Genomic DNA, 25,245 nt, shown 5'->3' on the forward strand with positions numbered 1-25,245 from the left:
AATTGTTTACAAGAAGATAAATGATTTACATTGTCCCAGGCTCCAACAGGGTGACTGAAACTCTCTGTAGTTTTATTCTCAACCATAATAAGCCTTTACTTAAGGAGCCAGAGCATGGCATCCATCTTAATAGAAAGGCACTATTGTTCTGGTAGGTTAAGGAGGTATCCTCTCAGACAAGCAAAGACAGCCCGGATTTTCTAAGCAGCTCCCCAAGCTGAATACCTCAGTTCTGCTGCTTACCACTCTAAGAATGATGCCCACCTCAGGGCAAGCACGTGTGAATCACAGTGGGTTTCTGGGAAGGGTGCAAAGGGATTTTTTTCCTAGTGAGTTTGGCTTCCTTTCTGGGTGGAGGTGAAAATTAGTGACACATTATTGTCATCTAGAGTAAAAAATATATAAAAATCTTACCTCTATTGACCCAAACTTGAAACTAATGAGATAAGAGGGGAGGCACTATCTCTGGTTTTATTTTGGCAACTAGTTTTTCTTGTTCCATAATTAACCCAGATTACCCCCTCCTGAATTAGTTTTTGAAAAAGCAAAATACAAAATTCTACAGTTAGAGTAGAAGCTCTCTCTCTCTAATACCATTCGCGTCCCTCTATTCCCAGAGGTAACTAATATTCTGAAGTTGGTATGTATTTTTTCCTCCATATGTTTTATACTTTTATGATATATCATGTATGGTTTACCATAGTGTTTTGTGTTCTGTTTAAGAGTTACACAAATGATAGCATAGTATAGTTGACATTGAATCTTGCTTTTCCCCCCTGACCTTTGTATTTATTTCTCAGACTCAGCCTTGTTGATATGTCTAAGTCTGGTTTGTCCTTTTTATGAATATACTACAATTAATTTTTCCATTCCTATATTGATTGACATTTTCAATGTTTCCATTCTTTTTATTCTTAAAAACAAGTGTAAAGTGTTCCTTATACCCATGTGCAAGAGCTCTTCCAGGGCTTATTCTTAGGGGTAGTGTTTCATGTTCAGAAGGTATAAACATCATCAACTTTAAAAAAATTTTAATGTTTACTTATTTTTGAGAGAGAGAGAGAGAGAGAAAGATAGAGAAAGAGAATCTGAAGCAGGCTCCAGGCTTTGAGCTGTCAGTACAGAGCCCAGAGCTGCTAGGACTTGAACTCATGGACCTTGAGATCATTATCTGAACCAAAGTTGGGTGCGCAACTGACTGAGCCTTCCAGGTGCCCCATCATCAGCTTTTTAAAGGTATTGACAAAATATTCTCTCTTCCAAGAGCAGTTATATTTCTTCCTATCCTCTCAGTTGGATATTGATATTCTCTTTAATAGTCTAATAGAGGTAAAGTGGCATCCTATTGTTATTATAATTTGCAGCTCTCTAATTATTAGAATGACTATAGTTCCACATTTTTAGTGGTCATTTGAGTTTCTTCCTTTGTGATATTCTTTAAAAAAATTTTTTTGTTTGTTTGTTTTATTAATTTTTGAGACAGAGACAGAGAGTGGGGGAGGAGCAGAGAGAGAGGGAGACACAGGATCTGAAAAAGGCTCCAGGCTCTGAGCTGGCTGTCAGCACAGAGCCTGACGCGGGGCTCGAACCCACGAATCGTGAGGTCATGACCTGAGCCAAAGTTGGACGCTTAACTGACTGAGCCACCCAGGAGCCCCACTTCCTTTGAGAAATTCTTGATCTCATCCTTTGTCCATCTTTTTAAAATTAATCTTTTTCTCTTATCTTTATAGGCATTTTTGTAGATGCTGGAGGTCAATCCTTTGTCCTGTTGCAGGACAAAAAGTAAGTTCCAAAGATCTCTGTGGAATGTGGATTATTTGAGAAAATGATAAAATGGTAGTAAATAACCTCTAGCCTACAGCATTCATGAGTGTTCCCATATTTGCTCCTCTTTATCTTAGAGCAAGATTTTAAAAGTTGTCCCCGGGGAACCTGGGTGGCTCAATTGGTTAAGCATCTGACTTTGGCTCAGGTCATGGTCTCATGGTTTGCAGGTTCAAGCCCCGCGTCGGGCTCTGTGCTGACAGCTCTGAGCCTGGAGCCTGCTTCAGATTCTGTCTCCCTCTCACTGCCCCTGCCCCGCTCATGCTCTATCTCTGTCTCTCTCTTAAAAATAAACATTAAAAAAATTTTTAAAAATTGTCCCCAAACAGGGATACTGCTAGGGGGACCACCCTGGAAAGCCCTCCCAGGAGTTTTATCAATGTGCATGCAAATTAGTAGAAATTATATCATGTTGTGATGATGACTTGTGTTATAATAATTCAGCTTTTAGTGAGTGTGCTGGGTGATTATTTTATAAGATATTTCAGGTAGGCAGTTGTAAACCTGCACATTAGCATGTTTTGTGTCTTTAAAAGACCCACTGGAGCTAGACTTTTCTCTCATTATCAGGCAGCACTAGATCTTACTAGTCCTTTTATACCACAATCGGCTTCAAACTTGTAGCTTGATTTTAACTTTGCTGATGGTTTCCTTGTTGGTAAAAGTTTAAGATAATTATATTGATCATTATTATCTTTTATTCTTTCTTTCTTCAATCTTATGAAATCTTTCCTACGCTTATATCATAATGATATTTTCCTATACTTTCTTCTCAAAGTTTTAAATACTTGGTTTTCATATTAAGATCTTTAGTCTGAAATATATATATATTAATTTTTTAATGTTTTTATTTATTTCTGAGAGAGAGAGAGTGTGTGCGTGAGCAGGGGAGGGTCAGAGAGAGAGAGAGAGATACAGAATCTGAAACAGTCTCCAGGCTCTGAGCTAGCTGTCAGCACAGAGCCCGACATGGGGCTTGAACCCACGAACCTTGTGATCATGACCTGAGCCGAAGTCAGTCGCTTACCCAACTGAGCTACCCAGGAGCCCCTGAAATATATTTTATATAGAGTATAAAAAAAGAAATATAACTTTATTTTTTCTCTTTGGATTGTCAATTTTTTTCAGTGTCATTTATTGGCCAGTCCAACCATTCCAACCATTTGTAATGGCAGTTCTCTTAATATCAAATTCTAACATGACTTTATGCATGCTTCCCTCTTTTCTGTTCTATTTCATTGATCTATTTGCCTCCCACTCCTGTACCCATATCATGCCATTTTTGTTACTATAGCCTTATAAGTCTTGATATCTGGTAAGTTACTACAGATAGCTATATAAATGTTAATATGCTTTAAATTTTGTATGTAGGCCTATCTTATCTACAAGCAACACCAACTGTACTCCTTTACTACAACTATTTCTTTTTCTTGCCGTATTTCTTTGATAAGTATTTTCACTTATCATTGATAAGTATTTCACCTCATAGAAGAGGTGATCCGGTCTTGTTTTCATTTTAAAGGGAATGTTTCTATTACTTCAACATTAATGTTTGCTGTATTTTTAAATTTACATTTGTTAAATTAAAGAAGTTTTTTTCTAAAGGTTTTTGCTAACAGTTTTAATAATGAATGATGATGGCATTTAACCAAATGCGTCTCATGCGTCTGTTGAGATAAATGTCTTTGTCCTTATTTTCATAAATTGCTTATTTTCATAAATTATTAAAAATATTAGAAATGTTAAGCTATCCTGTCATTTTTGGGATAAACCCTATTATATGCCATATTTAAAAATAAAACAGATACCGTTGAATTCACCAGGATTTTATTGGGGATTATTGGATATATGTTTGTAAGTATTCAAAAATCACCATATTAAAAAGGCTTTCACTGTCCATCTTATAACAGATTTCCCTAATCCATTACTCTACTTCCTTACTCTCCATTCTTTTCTCTCTAACACTTATCATCATCTGATGTATTATATATTTATTTGCTTATTATCAGTCTCCCCCAAGAGAATATGAAATCAGAGGGTGCAGACCTTTATTTTGTTCACTGCTCTTGCCTAAATAATGTGAGCAGAATATTTGTTCATTAGATTAATGAACTTGAGAGAATTAATTATTATATGTAAATGAATAAATTAATGTATAAATGAGTGCTATTAACCCCTTTTATCCCATTTTCTGTCATTTTCCATTTTTGATATTAAGGTTTCTATGGCTTCATAAAATGAATTGGGTAGCTATCAAACATTTCATATAAAGCATAATTACTCCTTAGGATTTGATAATGTCTAGTGCTTTCTGATAAGTAGAACATGATGAATGATTTCATTTCTTTAATGTTAAGGTTCTACTTAGGTTTCTAAAAAAAATTCTTCTTGAGCTATTTTTGGTATTTAATATTTTTTAATGAAATTGTGGCTGTCTACATTTTCAGGTTAATTGGTATATTAGTTTATTAGTGCTGCCGAAACAAATTACTACAAATTTGTGGTGTAAAACAACAAATTAATTATCTTACAGTTCTTTAAGTCAGAAGTCTAGAATGAGCAAGAAGGGACTTTTCCAGCTTCTAGAGATTGCTTGACTCACTGCCCCACCTCACTCTGACCCTTCTAGTTCCCTCTTGTAAGGGCGTTTGTGATTTCAATGGACCCACCTGCATGATAATTCATGACATGTCGACTTCCCATCTTAAGATCTTTAACTAAATCACATCTGCAAAGTCCCTTTTGCCAGATAAGGTAACATTTTCCACAGGTATTGGGAGTTAGGATGTGGACATCTTCTGGAGGGCCATTACTCTGTACACAATTGGCATCATATTTTTCATTGTATTTTCTCTTCTTTCTAGATGTTGCTTTTTTTCCATTTCAAAATGTGTTTATTTCTTCCTCTGTTACTTTCTCTCTTAGTCGGTTTGTCTATTTTATATTTGTCTGTCTTACTAACTATACCCTGAACAGCTTTAGCAGGGCTCCTGCTAAACGTTGGAAAGGCAGGGTCAGCCATGTCAAGTTAATTTCCGCCCACCTGTCATTTCCCACTAGTTCATCAAACAAAACTACTTTCTTTGTACAATGGGCATTCTAAGTAACCCCAGTTAGCATGCCTCCTAACTCGGTATTTAAAGGTAACGATGCATCCTGAACATTTTCACTGTGCGTCCCATTCCCGGAACTGCTCCTTCTCTATGACTGAAACCTCTGAGCTTCCCTTCTGTCGAGTCTCAGCCCCTGGGAATACCGAACGAGGTGCGCTGGCTGCTCACCTTACTACTCTCTCGGGGCCGAGGCCTGGGCATGCGCACCCGGCGCGCGGCGGATGGGAAGAGAAAGCCCGGGTCTCGCCCCTGCTCCTCCCCACCCGGCTCTGGGACCTGTCAAGCTGGTTCTGACATCTGGGGAATTAACGTGTCCCGCCCATCACTAGCTCCGCGCCTCCGCCCTTGTTGCCTCTCCGCTTCCAGCTCCTACGAGTGAAAGCAGCGACAAAGGGCTTGAATGAAACGTGTGTGGGTTTAGTGAGTCGTAAACCACCAGGGAATCCAGTCTCCCCACAAACCAGCATCTCTCGGAGGAGCCGGAGGAGGGGGAGGAGGCAAGGAGCGGAGCGCTGGGTCTCGCCCGCGCGCGCAGCGACTGGAGCCGCGGGGAGAGGCCGGGCCACCTCCCCCTTTCCGGCCATGCACCGCCTCGCCCGCGGCGGCTCCAGGCACCGCACTCTCCGCCCGGGTAGCGCCTGCTGTCGCCGCAACAAGCTCCNCCGCCCAGCAGCCGGCGCCGCCCCCTGGTCAACTTTGAGCTGGAGGAGACGCAACTTTGACAGTGACCACGGGTTTCGAATCCCGCTTCTCCGCGGCAGCAGCGGCCTCGCACGTCGCTGGGGCTAGGTGGGGCAAGACTTTCCCGGGCGCGTCTGCGCTGCGTCTGGCTGCTTGCAACCTGTTTCCAGCGAGCCAGGAGTGGGATTGTGGCTGCCAGTCATCTGAAGAAAGGGAACTTGTTTTTCTCCCCCTTTAGCGACCTCGACTTACAACTGGATCAAGCGGTACGGCAAGGATGTAACAAGGCAGGACCACTGTTACCAACTGGATAAAGCGGTATCGAAAGGATGTAAATAGGCAGAGCAACTGTTACCAAGAAGGCACCGCCCAAAGGCAGGGAGGAACGTGGGGCTTGGTCCGGGCTTCTCCGAGTCGCAACATTAATCAGCAGTCAGGGTTGGTTACAACTTTTCAAGGTCAGCCGCCGGGGGCAACGATCCCCTCTCTGAACGTTGGGAGAGACACGCAGCGCTCGGGGTGGATTTGGCTGAGGGATGCACGGGTAGCCAAAGGAGGAAGGATTATAGAGGGGGAGGGTTTGTGACCCAAGACCCATCCCCCAACCTCCCCGTAATCTCCCGTCCCCCACTGCCGGGGCGGGGGTGAGTATGTGACATGTGTCTAACTCTCAGCAGCAACTTAGGCAGCAGGTGTCGGTCCTAACCGGGAGCCGCGGCCGCGGGGTGCGCCCTCACCGAGCCATGCGGGCCCCGGGCTCGCCTCTCGCCCGCACCTTGCGGCTGGGGCTTCTGCTACTGCTCAAGGTTTCTGCCTCTCTTGCCCTCGGGTCCGCCTCTTCGCCAAGAAACGAAACTTGCCTGGGGGAAAACTGCTCACCTGCACTGGGCCACCGTCGCAGCAGGGACTCTTGGGGACTGGGAAATTCTGCAGAAGACCTGCTAACCCGTGCGCTCAGGGAGGAGGAGCAGGGGGCAGCGGTGCGCACGGCGCCCTTTAGGGACAGAAGGGCAGCTCCGGGAAGTGACCCAGGTGTGGGCAGAGGGGCGGAGGCGTTGACCGCTGAACCCTCGGGACCTCCAGCCTGGCCGCCTGGAGCCTGGAGGTGGAAAGGTGCCCGGGGTCAGGAGCCCCCTGGAACTTTGGGGAGAGGGAACCCCCAGGCTCTTCAACTCTTCCTTCAGATCTCAGAGGGGCAAGAGAAGGGTCCTAGAGGCTCTGGCATTTCTGGGCACAGCCAGGAGCAGAGTGTGAGGACGGAACCTGGAGCCAGCGACTTTTATTACTGGCCCAGGAGAAGCGGGAAACTCCAGCGTTCCCGCCACGACACCCCAGCCAAGACGGTCAATGGACTGTCTGGGTACGAAGGGCGGACAATTGCACCCCCTGGCAAGGCGCTGGCCCAGAATGGGTCCTCGGGCGAAGGGATCTACGAGCGCGGGGGTCCCCGCCGGGGAAACAGCACAAACCGACGCTTGAGAATAAAGAACCCCTTCTACCCGCTGACCCAGGAGTCCTACGGCGCCTATGCGGTCATGTGTTTGTCTGTGGTGATCTTCGGGACTGGCATCATTGGCAACCTGGCGGTGATGTGCATCGTGTGTCACAACTACTACATGCGGAGTATCTCCAATTCCCTCTTGGCCAACCTGGCCTTCTGGGACTTTCTCATCATCTTCTTCTGCCTTCCGCTTGTCATCTTTCACGAGCTGACGAAGAAGTGGCTGCTGGAGGACTTCTCTTGCAAGATTGTGCCCTATATCGAGGTAATGCCTTTCAGAGGGTCTCAAGATACTGGCTTTACCCATTTCTGGGATTTATAGCATCAGAACTGCTGCTCCACGCACCTGCCTGGCTGCTGAACCCCATTCACTTTTTTTTCTGGGTACCTTCCTCCATTTCTCTTGCCAATTATTTAGAGAGAAGGAGAGGAAGGGGAAGGGAGAGAGAGAGAGACAGCTTTGTTCACTCACCTTCAAACTCATTGCTATGGATTATGAAATAATTAATTATGATCTCATAATATATAGAATTGTTTAGGTCTTAAATTTATCTCTCTGCATATGGCATTTATATGTATATTTTTTATTTGGTACCTATCAGAGATTCTAGGCTTAATAAGTGGCCAGTGTATGGTTGTCATTATCAGAACTCAGCAGCAACAACAAAAAACACGCATTGCTTATCCAGTAGGGCTCTAACATGATTTCTCCCCAAGAAGATTATTGCATTTTTTTCTTAAATATATAAATTCAAGTACTATTTTATTTAACAAAGGAAATCTGCTTTTGTCAGTTGGCTTCATGATATATTAATAACCTCCCAAAATTGGTTTAAGTGTCTTTGGCTGTCTGCATGCTATCCCATCTAAATTCCCATGTCATTTTTTATTTCTCTCCTTCCTTCTCCATTTCTTAACAGTTTTATTTATTTTGTGTGAATGAACTTAAGCAAGAATAACACGTTGGCCATCATGGCATAGAATTTATATATAGACATAAATTCGCTAAAGTATATAATATATACTTGTCATTTGTTAGGGTATGGATTGGCTATTTTAAGGGATTCACTAAGACTAGAAAATTTCTTAAGAAGAAGAGGGCATATAATAGGTTCCAAACTTTGGAAACAAAAATATTTCTGAGTAAAATTTTACTATTTCATCTTACAGCTCGTGTCCTGAAACGTTATTATGGTAGTTGGAATTTGCTTTTTAAATGGCCTCTCTTTAAACACCAGCTCTTGGAAGGAGCCCAAGTGCTTTGTTGCCAGTTGTGTTTTCAGCCAGCTGGCCCTTGATTTCCTCCATTCAGACTGCCCATTTCATTTATGGAAGCAGAAGAAGGGAAACTGTAAATATTCCAGAGCCCCTGATCCTGTCTGGCACCAGGGCCAGTGACACTATGTTCAACATTGTTCCAGGGCCTAAAGCTAGGGGATAAGTCAACAGAAAACAGTACCTACTTAGAAGAAGTAAGGAAAGAGACAGTAAATAAGACCCTGTGTTATCCTGGCAGAGATCAGATGCAGAATCATTCCATGCTGGCTAAATCAGCTGTTGCTACTTCACCAAGACCTAGGGTTTCTTCTTGTTGCCAGGATCCAAGTAGCTCTGAAATATCTACTTTATTTTGTAGTTCATTTTTGAATTGCAGAGGAGGTAATTGAATTCATGTAAGAGAAATGTGCCTATCAATTGCAGCTTCAAGGCTAAGATTTAAGATTTCTCTGATTGTTTGCTTGAATAATGCAGAAGAAATGGACATGCAAGAATGAGACAAAAGTAAACTATAAAGTGACCAGGAGAGTTAACCCCCTCCCCCCACCCTGCCACACACACAAAAGAAGTGTATTGACTTGTCTAAAATGTACTGGGCATGATGAAACCTTTATATATTAGAGGAAAAAACAATATAAAGAAGAAAGAAAAAAACTGAGGAAAGAAAAAAAATTACCCAATTGCTTGGGAAAAAAAAAAAACTTTAAAAGAAAGGAATCCCATCCAAATTCAGAAAAGGATATAAAAACTTGTTAGTTTCATGGGAGCTATGAGTTTTGAGTGATGGTATTATGTATGTCTTTTAATTGTTTTTCTAATTCTGAGGATTCATTAAAAATGTGTATTTTCATTTGTGTTTCATTTCTTAATTCTCAGATTCTTAAGTTTATTTTTTTTTTACCTCTTTTATTTTTAAAACAACTACTGGGGTTTTTTGCTCTGTATTTATTCCTCTTCTTTACAGCCCTATTTTTTTTTTTTAGTTATACTAAGTTTTGTTTCCCCTAGAGAAACAAAGGTTGGAAAAAAATTTACTCATTTTTTTCCTCTAAAAATTAAACCATAATATACATTTTTAATTGTTAAAGTAATGAATGAGTATCTTGAGATGTAGTGTGTCTACATTCCAATCTAATCCTATTCTTCTGAAATAATTTTATAATGTGTTAGTATGTTTTGTGAAAATAATTATTGGATAGTAATATCAGCCCCTTAATTCCTGATCGTGAGAATAAGATATACAGTCCAAAACTCAAAATAAAATTGTTCTGCCTCCAAGAAGTAAGAGATTTAGGGCCTGTTCCATGTCACATCCCTGAAAAAACAGACCCAGATGTGGAGACTTGCTTTGCAGGAAGTTTACTGGGGCATGTGCTTAGGTTCAGTACCTAGTAGGGAAAGAAGGAAACAGGTTGGGCAGGGGGGCAAGTTGAACCGCGATGCAGATCCCACAGAGACCTCAGCTGATACCACAGGGAGCTCCAGGGCCGGGGGGCCTTGTACGGTGTCCTGAACTGAGGCAAGAAGGTCCAGACTATATGTCCCCTAAGGAACCAGTCACTGGATGCAAGTTGCTCCCAGGAAGAGGGCATAACCTTGAGCTGGGTGGATCTCCGTGAAGGGCAATTCCGAGAGAGGGATGCAGCTAAGACCCATCAGTCACCACTAGTCCCGGCGGTTGGGATCAGCACTTCATACCTGAGGAATTTTGTGGGGAGGCAGTCTGGGTCGGGGAACCACAGCCCGCACTACAGTGGCTTTTGAATGATCACGTTAAATTAGAACCAGGTGGCAGTCTGATCCAACCCTCTAGTTTTAAGGATGAAACATGAGATCCAGAGAGGAGAAATGATCATCTTAAGCATATATACCTAGTCCATGCAGCCAGACATTTTGTCGCAAGCTTGTTTATTAGACAAACATCAAGGAGGCAAGAACGTCCAGGGAGTGTTTTCTTTCTACGTCTGCTGCTTGACATGTTTTAAAGAAGATTTTTATATACAGCAGGGAGGGGGAAAAAAATAAGCCCAGTTAACATCATGTGCTATGTGATGAAATTTATGGCTTCTTATATCCTTAGGTTTCATCTTGTTTGTCTTAAATTTACAGGGGTGCCTGGCTGGCTCATTCATAGAGCATGCAACTCTTGATCTTGGGGTTGTGAGTTTGAGCCCACATTGGGTATAGAGATTACTTAAAAATGAAACCTTAAAAAAAAACCCAAAACAATAAGTTCCAGAGTTGGCAGGTCTTTTTAAAAAAATTGTTGATAGCAATTTTTAAAACAAACTGCAATAATCTGAGATAATTGCATTTTTTAACGTGTCAAACATGATTGTTTTAGTGATCAAATCAAGTTATATAGGTTACATTTTATGTTCTCAAAATCACGAAGTATTTTAGATTGGTAAAACACACTATAAATAATTACATTCATTTAAAGTTTCTCGAAAACCTTTCCCCCACCAAATTTTTTTCTTCCTGACCACAAGACTTCTAAAAATTATTTGAATTTTATCTCCTCTTATTTAGATTTTGCCTTCTCTTCACTTTTTACCTACTTATACTTACTTTATTTGTTAACTTTCCCTACAATACATCTTATTATTGACTTATAATGTATGATTTACCTTTTAGATAGTAATCAGTTTTGCCATATCAAGTATTTTTATTTTTAATTAAAAATTTTTTTTAATGTTTTTTTTATTTCTGAGAGAGAGAGGCAGTGTGATCAGGGGAGGGTCAGAGAGAGAGGGAGATACAGAATCTGAAGCAGACTCCAGGCTCTGAGCTAGCTGTCAGCACAGAGCCCGACACGGGGCTCGAACCCACAAACTGTGAAATCATGACCTGAGCCGAAGTTGGATGCTTAACCAACTCAGCCACCCAGGCACCCCTATTTTTACTATTTCTTAGTTTAAAATTTTATCCACAATTAATTTTTATTTTTATTGAGGCATAATTGACATATAACATGGTATTAGTTTCAGATGTACAACATAATGATTCAATATCTGTGTAATAGTGACATGATCATCACAATAACTCTAGTTAATATCTGTCACCTTACATAGTTAAGACATTCTTTTATCTTATAAAAATTTTAAGATCTACTTTTTTACTTTATTAGCAATTTTCAAATATGTAATGTAGTAGTACTGTTACCTATAGTCATGTCACCATGTTGTACATTACATCCCCATGACTTATTTTATAACTGGAAGTTTGTATCTTTTGACACCCTTCAACCATCCTCAGAAACTCCAGCCTTTAGCAGATGCCAGTCTCTTCTCTGTTTCTATGAGCTTGGTTTTTTTGTGTGTTTTGGGGTTTTTCATTCTTTAGATTCCATATATAACTGAGATTATATGGTCTTTGTCTTTCCTGGTCTGATTTATTTCATTTAACATAATGCCTTTGAGGTCCATCCATGTTGTTGCAAATGGCAAGATTTCATTATTTATTTATTTATTTAGTAGCAGAGTAACATCCCATTGTAAACATATACACATACATACACATACCACATTTTCTTTACCATTCATTCATCAATGGACACTTAGGTTGTTTCCATATCTCGGCTAATGTAAATCATGCTGCAATGAACATAGGGTACATAAATCTTTTCAAGTTAGTGTTTTCATGTTCTTCAGATAAATACCTAGAAGCGGAATTGCTAGATCATATGGTAATTCTATTTTTCAATTTTTGAGAAATCTCCATACTTGTTTCCACAGTAGATATACCACAGTTAATTTGTATTCACAAATTTTTCTCTCCCCCTCTTCTCTTTTGCCTTCTTTTCTTCTTCTACCATAGTTCTTTTTTATCCCCCTACAACTTCAGTATTAGCACAATCTTAAGGAGATAGTGGAATTTCAGGGAAAGTTGGGCTTGTGTAGAAAAACAGGAGTTGTTTCTCCAGCATATCTTCGCAATTTATATCAACTCTTGTTTTTATTTCACTTTGTAGGCATAAGGCTTGATGGGAGTAGCCAGCTTCCAGGGTCTGTTGCTAGAAAGTAGTTTTATCATACTTAATGTTGCTATGAGTGGGAATATACTGGGAACTGTTGTACTTGATAACTTCTCTCTTTCTATTCCAGGATTCTGATGTCTTTGGGGCCTAGTGATAAATCCTGTAAGGACCAAGGGCAAATGGAATGGTAGGAAAAGGGTATAGGAGAGAAGAGAATCTGAGTGGATGGTGGTCATCCTAATAGACACATTTTAAACTGGCTTATCAGATAGTCACCATAGAAAAAATAAACAAAACCATACTGAAAATGATAGCTGTATGTGGAAAGAGAGGGGGAAGGGAGGGGGGGGAAGAAGGGAGGAAGAGAGAGAAAGATGGATATGGAGGTCTGGGTATGGACTGCAATAAGAGAATGGTATAGGAGTTTCCTACGATACTGTTCCTTTAAGGATCTAACAAATTATTAAAGCCAAATAATTCAGGCATTGAATATGGCAACCGGAACAGATCATTGCTCATTGCTTGATGGAAGCCAACCAGAGTAAGTGTATCATCTGATTCAGATCCACTGCCAAATACTTACTTCTGTTGGGACATTAATTGGAAGTTTTGAATGATATAGGCTCTCCCTTAGTTTAAAGAACTCACACTTTCATGATGTGTGATAGGGAAGAAGCCTTCAAAGAGTTGTAAGATAATCCCAGATCAAACTGTATTTTTATTTTACGGGGATACAAGATTCCTATGTGAGGGTAGAGGATGGATAAAGGGAATGCATCTCACCAGGACCCATGGACGAGGGATGATTTGAGAAAGATCTACAATCTTTTGTGATGAAAAGAGCCAAATTCTCCAATGGCTTTAGAAATACTGGTTTTAAACTGAGTGAAACACATGGCTCTTTAATTGCCTTAGACTGTAGTTAGCACTGACAGGTAAGAAAGGGAGGATACTGGAAGCTGAAGATGATTTACCATCCAGGTACACGATTCCACATGGATTGCCCTAGAACCCCACATTCAAGTAACAGCACACTTTTCATGGCAGATGGTAAATTTGCTTGAGTTACGGGATTAGACATTAGGTATTCTGGTGGACTTGTAAGTGGAAACATACAGTTTTATGAGCAATTTGAAAGTTACTAACAATATTCTCAGGGAAAATTAACTCACTGTATGAGAATGGTGTTTAACAAATATTTTATGACTTCCCATTATTTTTTATAATCATTTTCTACATTTCCATGCAAGTAAAATTATTTAGTTAATGACTTTCACAAACAAGATTTAAAAAGTTATAGAATGAGCTCTTATTTATAATGCCATTTATAAATAGTGTATGGCAAAGTTACTGAATTTAGGTTCTACATAAGAAGTAAAAGTTTTATGATATTCAAAGGTGAAATTTAAATAATATCCTTAACTATTGATTATACTGAGAAGGCCATCCTTTTCTAAAGCTTGTCAGTGAAGATGCACAGAAATATGGATTTTTCTTTACTCCCCTTCTTGAGATACTCATTGGCATTCAGTTTGGAAGGATTATATATAAAATAGAAGCACCCAATAACTGATTAAAGAACACTTTGAATAATTCATTATCTTCTATAATCCTTTTCCATATATGTCATCATTAATTCACTTATTTACTATCTGTTCATTAATCAAACATTGGTCGTTTCTACTATGTTGGGTACCATGTTAGGCGGGGATGGAAGGAGAACACATGGGGGAAAAGGAAGAAAGTTTCCAGAGACGAATAACATAGAGGCATTACTGCTTTTAAAGTTATAGAGAAGTGAAGCATCTGGGTGGCTCAGTCGGTTAAGCCTCCAGCTCTTGATCTCCATTCAGGTCATGATCTCACGGTTCTTGAGATCGAGCCCTGAGTTAGGCTCTGTGCTAACAGCCTGGAGCCTGCTTAGGAGCTTGGGGTTCTCTCTATCTCAATCTCTCTCTCTCTCTCTCTCTCTCTCTGTCCCTCCCCTGCTCATGTGCACGTGTACACACATGCACGCTCTCAAAGTAAATAAAAATAAACTTTAAAAGATAAAGTTATAGAAAGTAATGTTCTACAGTGTAATGAGTGCTATAACAAGTTTATTTAAAATTTTTTTATTTGCTTATTTTTGAGAGAGAGAGAGAGTGTGTGTACACGTACACACAAGTGGGGGAAGGAAAGAGAGAGAGAGAGAGAAAGAGGTTCTGTCAGCACAGAGCCTGATGTAGGGCTTGAGCTCATGAACTGCAAGATCATGACCTGAGCTGAAATCAAGAGTCCAATGCTCAACTGACTAAGACACCCATGTGCCCCTGTAACAGAGGTTTAAACAGGGTATTATGGAAAGTCAGGAATGGGTCCTGGACTGAGTCCACTCACAGTTGTACTGAGGATCAAAGATGGAGAAATACAAGAGAAAACTGTGTTCCCTCTAATTATTTTTCAATCATATTCTTATTAACCTGCATAAATTCTATACAGCCTAGACCCATGATGAAAAGATACAGATATGAAAATCTCTTAATTCTTGCTTTCTTATTTTCTCAATCTTCTGTGGGATAGGAAGCCATAAGAATGACTGGCAAGATAATTGGGCAGATAGGACAGCCCTAGAAATTTCACTTAGAACACAGAATTATTCTAAATATTAAATTATTATTTAGAATACAATGCCAGAGATAACCATCTCTGCTTTGGAATTATGAGAACTTATTAGCCATAAGGAATTATATAAATCAAATTTAAACTTAAATGAATGATTTCTTTAACAGTGTAATAATAGTACACTGAATTGAGTCCTTTTCTTCTGAAAAATCTCAAAAATGTACTTCTCATTTAATTTGACCTTAGAGAACTAGGAAGAAAGCCTGACAAGGGAGATGCTTTAGACCCTATTATAGACAGAGTAGCAGAAAGAATGGACTTTCTCAAGAGTTGGATTAATCTTTGAAGCAAGAAAAATTCTGAGTGAGGGCTTATCCCGCGTTCCCATAGAGTACCAAGATATCTAGTTGTATCAACAAAACATCCTTCACCAGCAAAAAGGAAGCAAATACACCTTCAAAAGCAAAATATACCTGAGTTTATGATTCCCAGGCTGAGTAGGAGAAGGTGTATCTACCATGCCTTTTCACCCTTCCACTGCATGGACCTTGATAGAATGTTTCCACCTTTAGAAACTCTTTCCATGTGCTGACCTAGATTTAACAGTGTCACATTGGAAGCACAGGGATCTGTGTTTGGGGTGTGGGCTGTGTGGGGAGAAGGATGGGCAGGCTACTATGCAGTGAGATTTGTGTCTGGCATTACACTTCTGCAACCCTCTTGGGATCCTCCTGTCCTTTAACTTCCTAAGAATTGACCTGCCAAAGTCCAATAATTAACTTAACCTTGTTGTCAAGACTAACTCTTAAGTATCCTAATCAGAGTGGTATTCTTTGTGCCAGAGGAGATGATCTCATCTAAAATTTCAAGATAGAGTGGAGAATGGGGTTGCTGCAACTTCAGATATGGGGTCTCTCTATTTAAAAAGTAGGTATACATAATTTCCATAAAGCACAGGATATAATCACAGTGCCAAGCTTATTCCTGAGATGAATACTTTCAGTTTGTGAATTTATGATAGTTTTCAATGGTATTTGTCAGCACTCTTGAATGGTTCATAGCATTAACAAGGCCAAGGTCACTGATTTGATCCAGGATTGGAATGAGTCATTTTCATTAGGTCTACGACTGTGCTCAAGGCTGCCATTTTTTTTACTTCCTGCTCATCACTCCTCACCCGAAGTGCCTTTTCTCCTACCTTCACTGTCTTCTCCTTGGTTCAACTTTCTCATGTATAGGGAAAGATCTGTTAACTCATTCACAGCAACATGAGAGATTTAGAGATACATATCTTTTATAGGAGGATTGAATGAAGAAAGAGTACTTCCTTAACACACTACTAAGGGTGGAGTTTTGGTTAAGAGCAGAGAAATTTTGTCTTCAAAATTTCTGGTTTCTTGGTGTCATTCAAATCATAATTACCCAACCACAAATGGAAGAGGAGCGTGTTTTTAGTTTAGGTTTCTGTCATGCAAACTAGTGTTCTTAAGGACAAGGAAAAATGGTGAAAATGTATTACTGTTCTTTGGAAACTCATCAGAACTTCTAGGTGAACAACAAAACTTCCAGATGACTTTAGGATTGATTAGAAACATTACAATAATACCAAGGCCTAAGGGCTTCGGATAAATATTACATTTTGAAATGAATTTCTAATTATTCAGAATAAACATGGAATAAATTTCTTAACATCTGTAGAGTTCAATAGATTATTTCCCTCCTAAGATAAATGATGTTAATCTTGCTTCATTGTTATTTTTTATACTAATGAGCATTGATACATTTATAATGAAATTATAATATTTTAGACAAGTTGTAGTAAGATATATATATATACATATATGCTATGTATATATATGTATATATATATATATGCTATGTATATATAGTACACAGAAATGTACTGTGCTACAGAAGTCAGAAGTTACAACTAGTAGAAAACCTTATGTCAAGGTGGGACTATAAAGGTAAAGAAAGATTTATAAAATCTACACGTTTGGGGGTGATATGTTAGCTCAATTTTATTTAAAATAAGTAAGAGTGTGTTACCAAGCCTAAGCAAAAGGGAGGGAGGTGGAGAATGAGACAACAGTGATAGCCAATATCTTCCAACTATTTTGTTTTTCCATGACCTTGAGAATCAGGCAAGATGAGATATATTGAGTATAATTAAAATAAATGGATATTTATAATATGTGGGTGTATCAGATTAAATTTCAGTGATTTTGATAAAGGGAAGAAGCCTTCTCTTTGGCTGCGGCAGAGTGGCCCTAAATAGCTTTATTTTGTTTTGGAGATCCAGGCATGCCTGGAAGGGGTGCGGCAAATCTCTCCTACTTGCTCTGTTTTGGGTTGGAAGCACTAAGTGGAAGTGTGTTACTACCATAGTATCATGACTTGCATGCTTTCTGAAATGAAGACCTCTTGATAAAGGTCATCTTATTCACAGCAGAGTCTCTGATAAACATGCTAGTCTGACTGGTGTTCAAAGAGGTGTCTCTTTCCTGGAGAAGTTGCCCTGAAGTGCAGGAAGCATAAGGATTGTGGAAAATGCAAGAGGAAGCCAAAGGCGTACAAGCTCAAGTCATTTAGAGTTTCAAAGGAAACTCTACGCTGGGCTCCTCCTGCTTTTTTCCTGACTGATTGTTAGGCCTGTAACCACAGACTTATAATAGATTATCATTCATGGTCCAAATGAATGGGTTTTCTTAACAATAATGCCCTTGTTTTGTGACTTACTTGTATACAAAGGAGTGCACAGAAATAGATCTACTTAAACATCTTTCTGAGGTAAAATATAAGTTAGGCTAGAGTACAGTTGTCATGACTTAGGTTAGAAATTTCCTATTTTCTAAAAATCAGCGTATTCATTGTACTGAAGCACACAGACTTAATTTCATATGAAAGACATTTTGCTTTGGGAGTACATTGGTCTTCCCACCCTCCCGTCATCATCATTCCTGACTTATATCAGAAAGTTTAGCACAAGATACTATTTATTTGGTAAGAGTTGTACCTTCATAGCTTACTCTCATCCAAAATGGATTTCTTTTTAAAAACTTTTTTTAATGCTTATTTATTTTTGAGAGACACAAAGAGACAAAGCATGAACAGGGGAGGAGCAGAGAGGGGATGCAGAATCTGAAGTAGGCTCCAGGCTCTGAGCTGTCAGTGCAGAGCCCGACACGGGGCTCAAACCCATGAACCATGAGATCATGAGCTTAGCTGAAGTCGGATGCTTAACCGACTGAGCCACCCAGGTGCCCCTTAAAATGATTTCTTATTTGTCTGTCTGCAGTAGTACGCTTTGGAGAAATGGAGCAACAGATAAGACAATAGCTAAGGATCTTCCTACAAAGATCCTTACCATTTTTCCTAAAGCATCTGTGTGTACTTTCTTCCTATCATTTTGAGGAAATGGGAAAAGTGACTATGATGGCCTAGGTTTTCTCATGGTCTGATATTTTTGTATTGAATTTGAACTTGAACAGTGGGAAGGACACTTTGGCCCCAGAGCTGTGGCTTTCCCACGTGAGTACTCTGGTCCCAACTTCATGACTGACCAGTGCCTCCAAGCAATGCTGGAGGTGGCTGCAGCTTCCAGAAGTCTCATCACTCTGGGTGTGGACTGGGTGGGCACTGAAGGAGCTTTATTGTTGTTCCTCGGGGAGATGGAGAAGGGCAGAGCTTTGCTGTTTGAGAGAAAGATTTGAGAATCGTTCATTTCGATTCTCTTGTTTGTGTATTTTGATCCCAACAGCCTCAAAATGTTCAATATCTCATTTTCCCAAATAGTTAAAAATTTCTGCTTCCAGCTTCCCTCTGGTCTCCATTCTCAAAATTAATAGTCTTGTCTATTAGAAGTGTTTACAGTTCTGCTTTTGTTGATGTTAATTATTTCTCCCATTGCAGTTTAATTAATAGGAGATTGCATCTTACTCATTCCATCTCTCAGGATGTTGCTTCTAAAAACTACCCCTTACCAGCTTTACTCCCAAGAGCATATTTCTTGGTGACATTGAATTTTAGCAATCAGATATGGTCATTAAATGCAAAAGATCCAGCATTTATGATACAGTTTTATAATTGCATATAATTGCACTATTCATCTCACTAGAATTTCTAGAGCTGTAAGTAAACAAATATATTTGAAAATTGTGATAAAAATGTTTTCATGTTACATCAACATTTTGCATTTTTAATTGCATGGAGAGATTTCATATCTGAAATAGCAGACATTAGCCCATCACCCATGATCCAGATGCTTTTTATCAATTAATTTCTGAAGTTGACTCTTTACACGTGTTTAAAGCCTTCTATAAATAATTTGGGAAAGAACTGAGCTGGGGCTTTGTACCTTTCTTGCTCTTTCACTTCATAAAATCAAGGGCATAGGTGAATTTACAGAAAAACACCTGAAGTGATAGCCCCGCAGGCAGTGGCCGCAAGAGGGAGGACAGTAAGAGGACATCTAGGACCGGCCTTCGGGCTGCGATTGCTGTTGGCAACTATGTAGTAGGCGCTATCTGCATTTGGGGCAGCGTCTTCCTCAGAGGCCCCAGCTCGTGTGGCTTTCCTCCTTCAGCTGGATCCTAATCGAGGAGAACACTATCAGAGAGAAGTACAATTTGACAACAAGAAACTGGGTGCAGGGGCCTCCTGAAATTTGTGTATGAAACCTGGGAAGCTTCCCTCCAACTGTGATTTGGGTCAAAAGGACTACAGATCAAATATGTTCTTCTAAACATATTTGGTCCTTGGTCCTAAAGCTTTTGAGAATATGGCTGAAGAACTAAACATCTGCAAATAAAATACAATAGAGGGGCACCTGGATGGCTCAGTCGAGTAAGCGCCAGGCTCTCGGTTTCCGCTCAGGTCGTGATCTCAAGCTTGGTGGGATTGAGCCCCACAATGGGCTCAGGCTCATAGCATGGAGCCTGCTTGGAATTCTCTCTCTCTCTCTCTCTCTCTCTCTCTCTCTCTGCCCCTCCTCTGCTTTCACATGCAAATAAACTTAGAAAAAAACCATAGATTTCCTGAGCAAAAGTAGGAGCACATGTAAATTTTGCTTCAGATTTGCTCTGGCTTTTGTTATCATGTACAATGTAATAAACAGAACCTAGAACATCTTCGGTTTTCTAGCAAGTGGATATCTTCTAATTAAAAGTGAATATGTAGCACTGTTCATAAATATCTAAAGAGAGGCAATCTAACACACCCTTCTTAATACATGTCTATCCACATTCATTGGTTATTACCTCTCATGAAATGCTACAGACTGGGAGTTAGGTATGCAAATGCTAGCTCTTGTGATAATTTGTCCAGATCTTAAATCTCTAGGTTTAAAATTAAGGAGAGTGAATCTGAGGAGAAGATGCTATCTCTTGACTGTTATGTGTTCTTTGAAAAGAATGATAGAAAACCACCAAGCAAATAGATGTTCCAAGCCTCCGAGAGACTGCCTGTCATCGATTCTCTCATGTTTTTGTCTTACCAAGCTTTTCTTTTAATAGAAATTCTATTCATAATTTTAAAAGAATGCACAGCATTAACCTGCACAGTTTTATATGTGGACTGACTCAGGGTACATGGGTGACACGCACAAAGGTTTGCATTAGTAAAGGTGGCACAGAAAGCCTCTCTCAGGATTTATGTGCCTTCAATAGCTGGAGAATCTTTTTCTTTGTTATTTTTTACATTCTTCTAGAGAAATTAAAGTATTTGAAAAACTAATATGTAAATGTAATGTTTCAAAAATCCATAGAATAAAATACTGCAATTTCTAGATAATACTGTGTGATACAGACCTTTAGAAAAGAGCAAGTCTTCAGATTTCTATTCAAAGTGTGGCAGTTACTGACATTAAATAAAAATGATCTTAAGACAGTTGCACAGTGGGGGCCACAATTTTAAAATTGTTTTGAATCTCTGGCATAGATGAAAAATAAATTTACCATAAAGTGAACAATTAATTTGAAGGTTAATTTTTTAATGTTTTATTTATTTCTGAGAGAGAGAGACAGTGTGAGCAGGGGAGGGCCAGAGAGAGAGGGAGGCACAGAATCTGAAGCAGGCTCCAGGCTCTGAGCTAGCTGTCAGCACAGAGCCCGACATGGGACTCAAACCCACGAACTGTGAGATCATGACCTGAGCCACCCAGCCGCCCCGAAGGTTAATTTTAAACAGGTGTATGTAGAGATGACTTTTTATGGCAGTCATATTGGACAGATATTCCTTGTACTGGTATGTGTGGAAAACTTTCTGAAGATTTTGCACAACAGGAATTGTACTTATAGGCTCAACCATGTAGGCTTCTTGATCTGCCCTGATCTGGACTGGGAGTTATACTTTTTCTTCAGTTTTGTTTTTCATACACTTAAGCCCTCATTATATCTCATTTTTCAGACTGTCTCCACTAAGAGTTATTAGAATAGTCAGGGCATGGATGCCATGTCCTTATTTTCTGTGGTAGAAATAGTAGACTCTAATGTGTTGCGTGTAAAAAAGGGGAGAACATTTGACATTGGAACTGTCATAGAATCTGCAAGACAAGTTTCCATCGTTACTGGGGAGAGTGACAGCTTGAATGTAGCAGATAAACAACCAACGTGTTGAATGTCCAGATTGTTATGACAACTGGTTTTCCTTTTTTCAACATGATCCCTTTGAGTTCTAAAAAATTAGACATTAACATTATATGTATATGTATATATATATATATATATATATTTTATTTTTTTCTCCCCTGCCCCTTTGCCAAGGCATGACCTGAAGCTGTGCTTCTTAAATATTCCCACTAGCAGACAGAGGAGAGTGCAGGTACATACTGAGTGTCCATGGTATCCCCGAAAACATCCTTCCCACCTAGGGAGTTTTTATCTCATGTTTCATCTTAAACTTCATGAACATTTTCTACCTACATTGTCTTTATTTAAATATATAAATAATGACTTACATGTATTAAACATTAAATTACTTCAATTTCCTCTGAATAGTTGAGTAAATTTGATGCTCCCAGATGATGACCGTGTTTATCTTGTGACTGTGAGAACTACCTTCCCCTTCTTGGTTAACTATGACCTCTCTGAGGGAAAGAACTGTTACTTGTTCCTTTCTATATCTCTAATATCTAGCAGGATGTTTGGCACAGAATTGAAATCACTGAATGTATGCTTGTGTTGAGTACATGCCTGTGTACCCTATTAGAGTGTATGATGCTTGTAAATATTTTACAGACAACTGAATGATAGTATGTTTACATTAGGAACATGCATTTATATTCCTGGCAAAGTATCTGTGTGAAAAAATATGTACATTGTTTTGGTTGTTAACCTGTAATTGTTGATTTAGTTAGATGTCTGGGCCATGTGCATCTGAATACAGTGCTCTGTGTGGGCAACATCAAAGGGTTCTTTGATCTGAAATTTTCCGATGGCTGGTATATTTAGACATTATATCTGGCTCCTTTTTGCATATTTTCAATGTTACTTTTTATACCTCCTATTTCTTTGAGTATCATATAATTTTAAATTTGATACATGTACTTATTTCATGATAAATGTACTTATTTTATGCCTGATTCTGTAACTTGCTTCTTTGGCCACATAAGTTCATAATGGCGGGTTGTCTGTACATACCGTGATTTTTAATTGTGAATCCGTGTTCCCTTGAGTTTTATCTGTGGAGTTCTCTGAGGCTTGCTTTTAAAGTGCATTCTTCCAGAGAGGTTTTGTGTTTTCTTCTACCAGGTGCCTGGGACAATTTAAAATTGTAATTTGGGTTTTTCTGAGCCACATAGATGGTGTTCATTCTGGCCTTCGGCCAGTGTAAATTTGGGCCCTTGGTTAGAATGTGCTCATCTTTTTTTATCTCCAGTTCACCTAGATCCAAATCATGTAATGCAGACAAGTTTCTCTACTATTTCCCTTTATTTTTTTCCCTCTATATGCCCATGAAGATGCCACTATTTGGGGGAATTCCAGATTCATAAGGGGATCTTTGACCTAATCCCCACATACACTGGCTCTAGCTTTGTTTCCTACCTCTATGTACCTGGGTACCTGGCCCCGTCCCTCTGGCTGAAATCAACCAGAAACTCTCATTAGCAATTGCTGACGACTGTCCCTAGGGCAAGTATGCAGTGTGCAGGGGGAGGGGTCACTGACCTTTTGGACATTGGTTTTTTTCATTGCTTTGACTTAAGGAGACTTAGCCTTTCTTGTTTTCCTTAAGTGTATTGTTTGAAAATAATATTGAAATACTTTATTTTGCATTAGGAGAAATTGGGGGAGATCTCTATTCATCTCATTTGTTGGAAATAATAAACTCTTGTATATTTTAAGTTTATTTGAGAGAGAGAGAGAAGAGGAGGGGCAGGGACAGAGAGAGAGAGAGAACCGCAAGCAGGGTTCATGCTATCAGCGCAAAGTGAACTCACAAACTGTGAGATCATGACCTGAGCTGAAACCAAGAGTCAGACATGTAACTGAATGAGCCATCCAGGTGCTCTAATAAGCTCTTGAATGTTTGTTGTGTGTGAGGTGTGCTATTGACCCCCACGCTGGAAAGCATGATCACCTTTTCAGTACTGAAAATGGGATACACTCAAGCATCCTTCTTTGTCTACATCTTCTGGTGGCAGGCATTTTTGTGGTGACTAAAATTCTTGGGGTGTCTGTGTTCTTTTCAATAATAAAGTGGTATTGGACTAGTGGATCCTTATGGATCCTTCCAGCTATAAATTTTTTTGACTCCATGACCCTGAATCACTACATTTCTTTTCTTTTTTTTTTTCCTGCCTATTTTCATCTTTACAATAATTCAGCAAATGTCACCCACCCAGTTAGCCAGTTAACTGTGCCTTATTCCAGGAAATTGTTCTGTCTGTGGGGTTTTTTCCTTCTGTTTTGCCAATCTGTATTTATTGTCTAGTGTTTTGATCTCTCAGAGCTCACCCGGAATAAATGCATTCTGTGTTCCTCCCACAGGTTGCTTCCCTTGGGGTCACTACCTTCACCTTATGTGCTCTGTGTATAGACCGCTTCAGAGCAGCCACCAATGTGCAGATGTACTACGAAATGATCGAGAACTGTTCTTCCACAACTGCCAAGCTTGCTGTCATATGGGTGGGTGCCCTCCTGCTAGCACTTCCAGAAGTTGTTCTCCGCCAGCTGAGCAAGGAGGATTTAGGGTTCAGTGGCCGAGCTCCCGCGGAACGCTGTGTCATCAAGGTCTCCCCTGACTTACCGGACACCATCTACGTTCTAGCCCTTACCTATGACAGTGCGAGACTCTGGTGGTACTTTGGCTGTTACTTTTGTTTGCCCACACTTTTCACCATCACCTGCTCTTTAGTGACTGCAAGGAAAATCCGCAAAGTGGAGAAAGCCTGTACCCGAGGCAATAAGCGACAGATTCAGCTGGAAAGCCAGATGAACTGTACAGTAGTGGCTCTGACCATTTTATATGGGTTTTGCATTATTCCTGAAAATATCTGCAACATTGTTACTGCCTACATGGCTACGGGGGTTTCCCAGCAGACCATGGACCTGCTCTACATCATCAGCCAGTTCCTTTTGTTCTTCAAGTCCTGTGTCACCCCTGTCCTCCTTTTCTGTCTCTGCAAGCCCTTCAGTCGGGCCTTCATGGAGTGTTGCTGCTGTTGCTGTGATGAGTGCATTCAGAAGTCTTCGACAGTGACCAGCGATGACAATGACAACGAATACACCACAGAACTTGAACTCTCACCTTTCAGTACCATCCGCCGTGAAATGTCCACTTTCGCTTCTGTTGGAACTCATTGCTGAAGGACAGCCTTTTCTTTGGTTAGATTTATGTGTTTGATTTTCATATCCTGTGAACGTTTTTACTTCATATTTTTCCCTACTGGGGAAAAATGGAGCAAAAGAGAGAAATATTAACGACTGTAGAACTGATTTTGCAAATTAATATTTGTGCTTTGAAAAAAAGTTTATATTTAGTTATTTAAGATGTATAAGGAGGCCGATAGTTTTAGATCATTTTATCTGGTATGGTGCTAATATTTTATTTGAAAAAAGTTACTGCACCTTAACTTAATTAATTGCTAACTTTCTTTCTTTTAAAAATATAATCAGTGTATATTGATGATAGCCCTGTGATTTTGTAGGTTATTTTATGTTTGAGTTGTGATTGACAGTATATTGTATATGGTATCGTGAGATGATTTGTAGTTAAGGAGCATTCACAAAGTAGCACCAAATAAATTACACTTTATTCTTTAA

General features: G+C 39.7%; 1 protein-coding gene across 1 annotated transcript; it reads left to right on the forward strand.

Moving 5' to 3' along the window:
• Nucleotides 1-5,654: 5,654 nt before the first annotated feature.
• GPR37 (G protein-coupled receptor 37) lies at nucleotides 5,655-25,245 on the forward strand. Its single transcript, XM_077773319.1, has 2 exons — nucleotides 5,655-7,387; nucleotides 23,971-25,245. Exons 1-2 carry the CDS (start codon nucleotides 6,365-6,367, stop codon nucleotides 24,787-24,789), a joined length of 1,842 nt encoding a protein of 613 aa, XP_077629445.1. The 5' UTR covers nucleotides 5,655-6,364; the 3' UTR covers nucleotides 24,790-25,245.

The sequence above is a fragment of the Crocuta crocuta genome, unplaced genomic scaffold, assembly GCF_008692635.1.
Source record: "Crocuta crocuta isolate KB4526 unplaced genomic scaffold, BGI_CrCroc_1.0 scaffold16, whole genome shotgun sequence".
Taxonomy (NCBI): domain Eukaryota; kingdom Metazoa; phylum Chordata; class Mammalia; order Carnivora; family Hyaenidae; genus Crocuta; species Crocuta crocuta.

Coding starts and splice junctions, on each gene's coding strand:
- GPR37 (XM_077773319.1), top strand. CDS start 6,365: ATGCGGGCCCCGGGCTCGCCTCTCGCCCGCACCTTGCGGCTGGGGCTT. Junction 7,388..23,970: donor AGATTGTGCCCTATATCGAG/GTAATGCCTTTC, acceptor TTCCTCCCACAG/GTTGCTTCCCTTGGGGTCAC.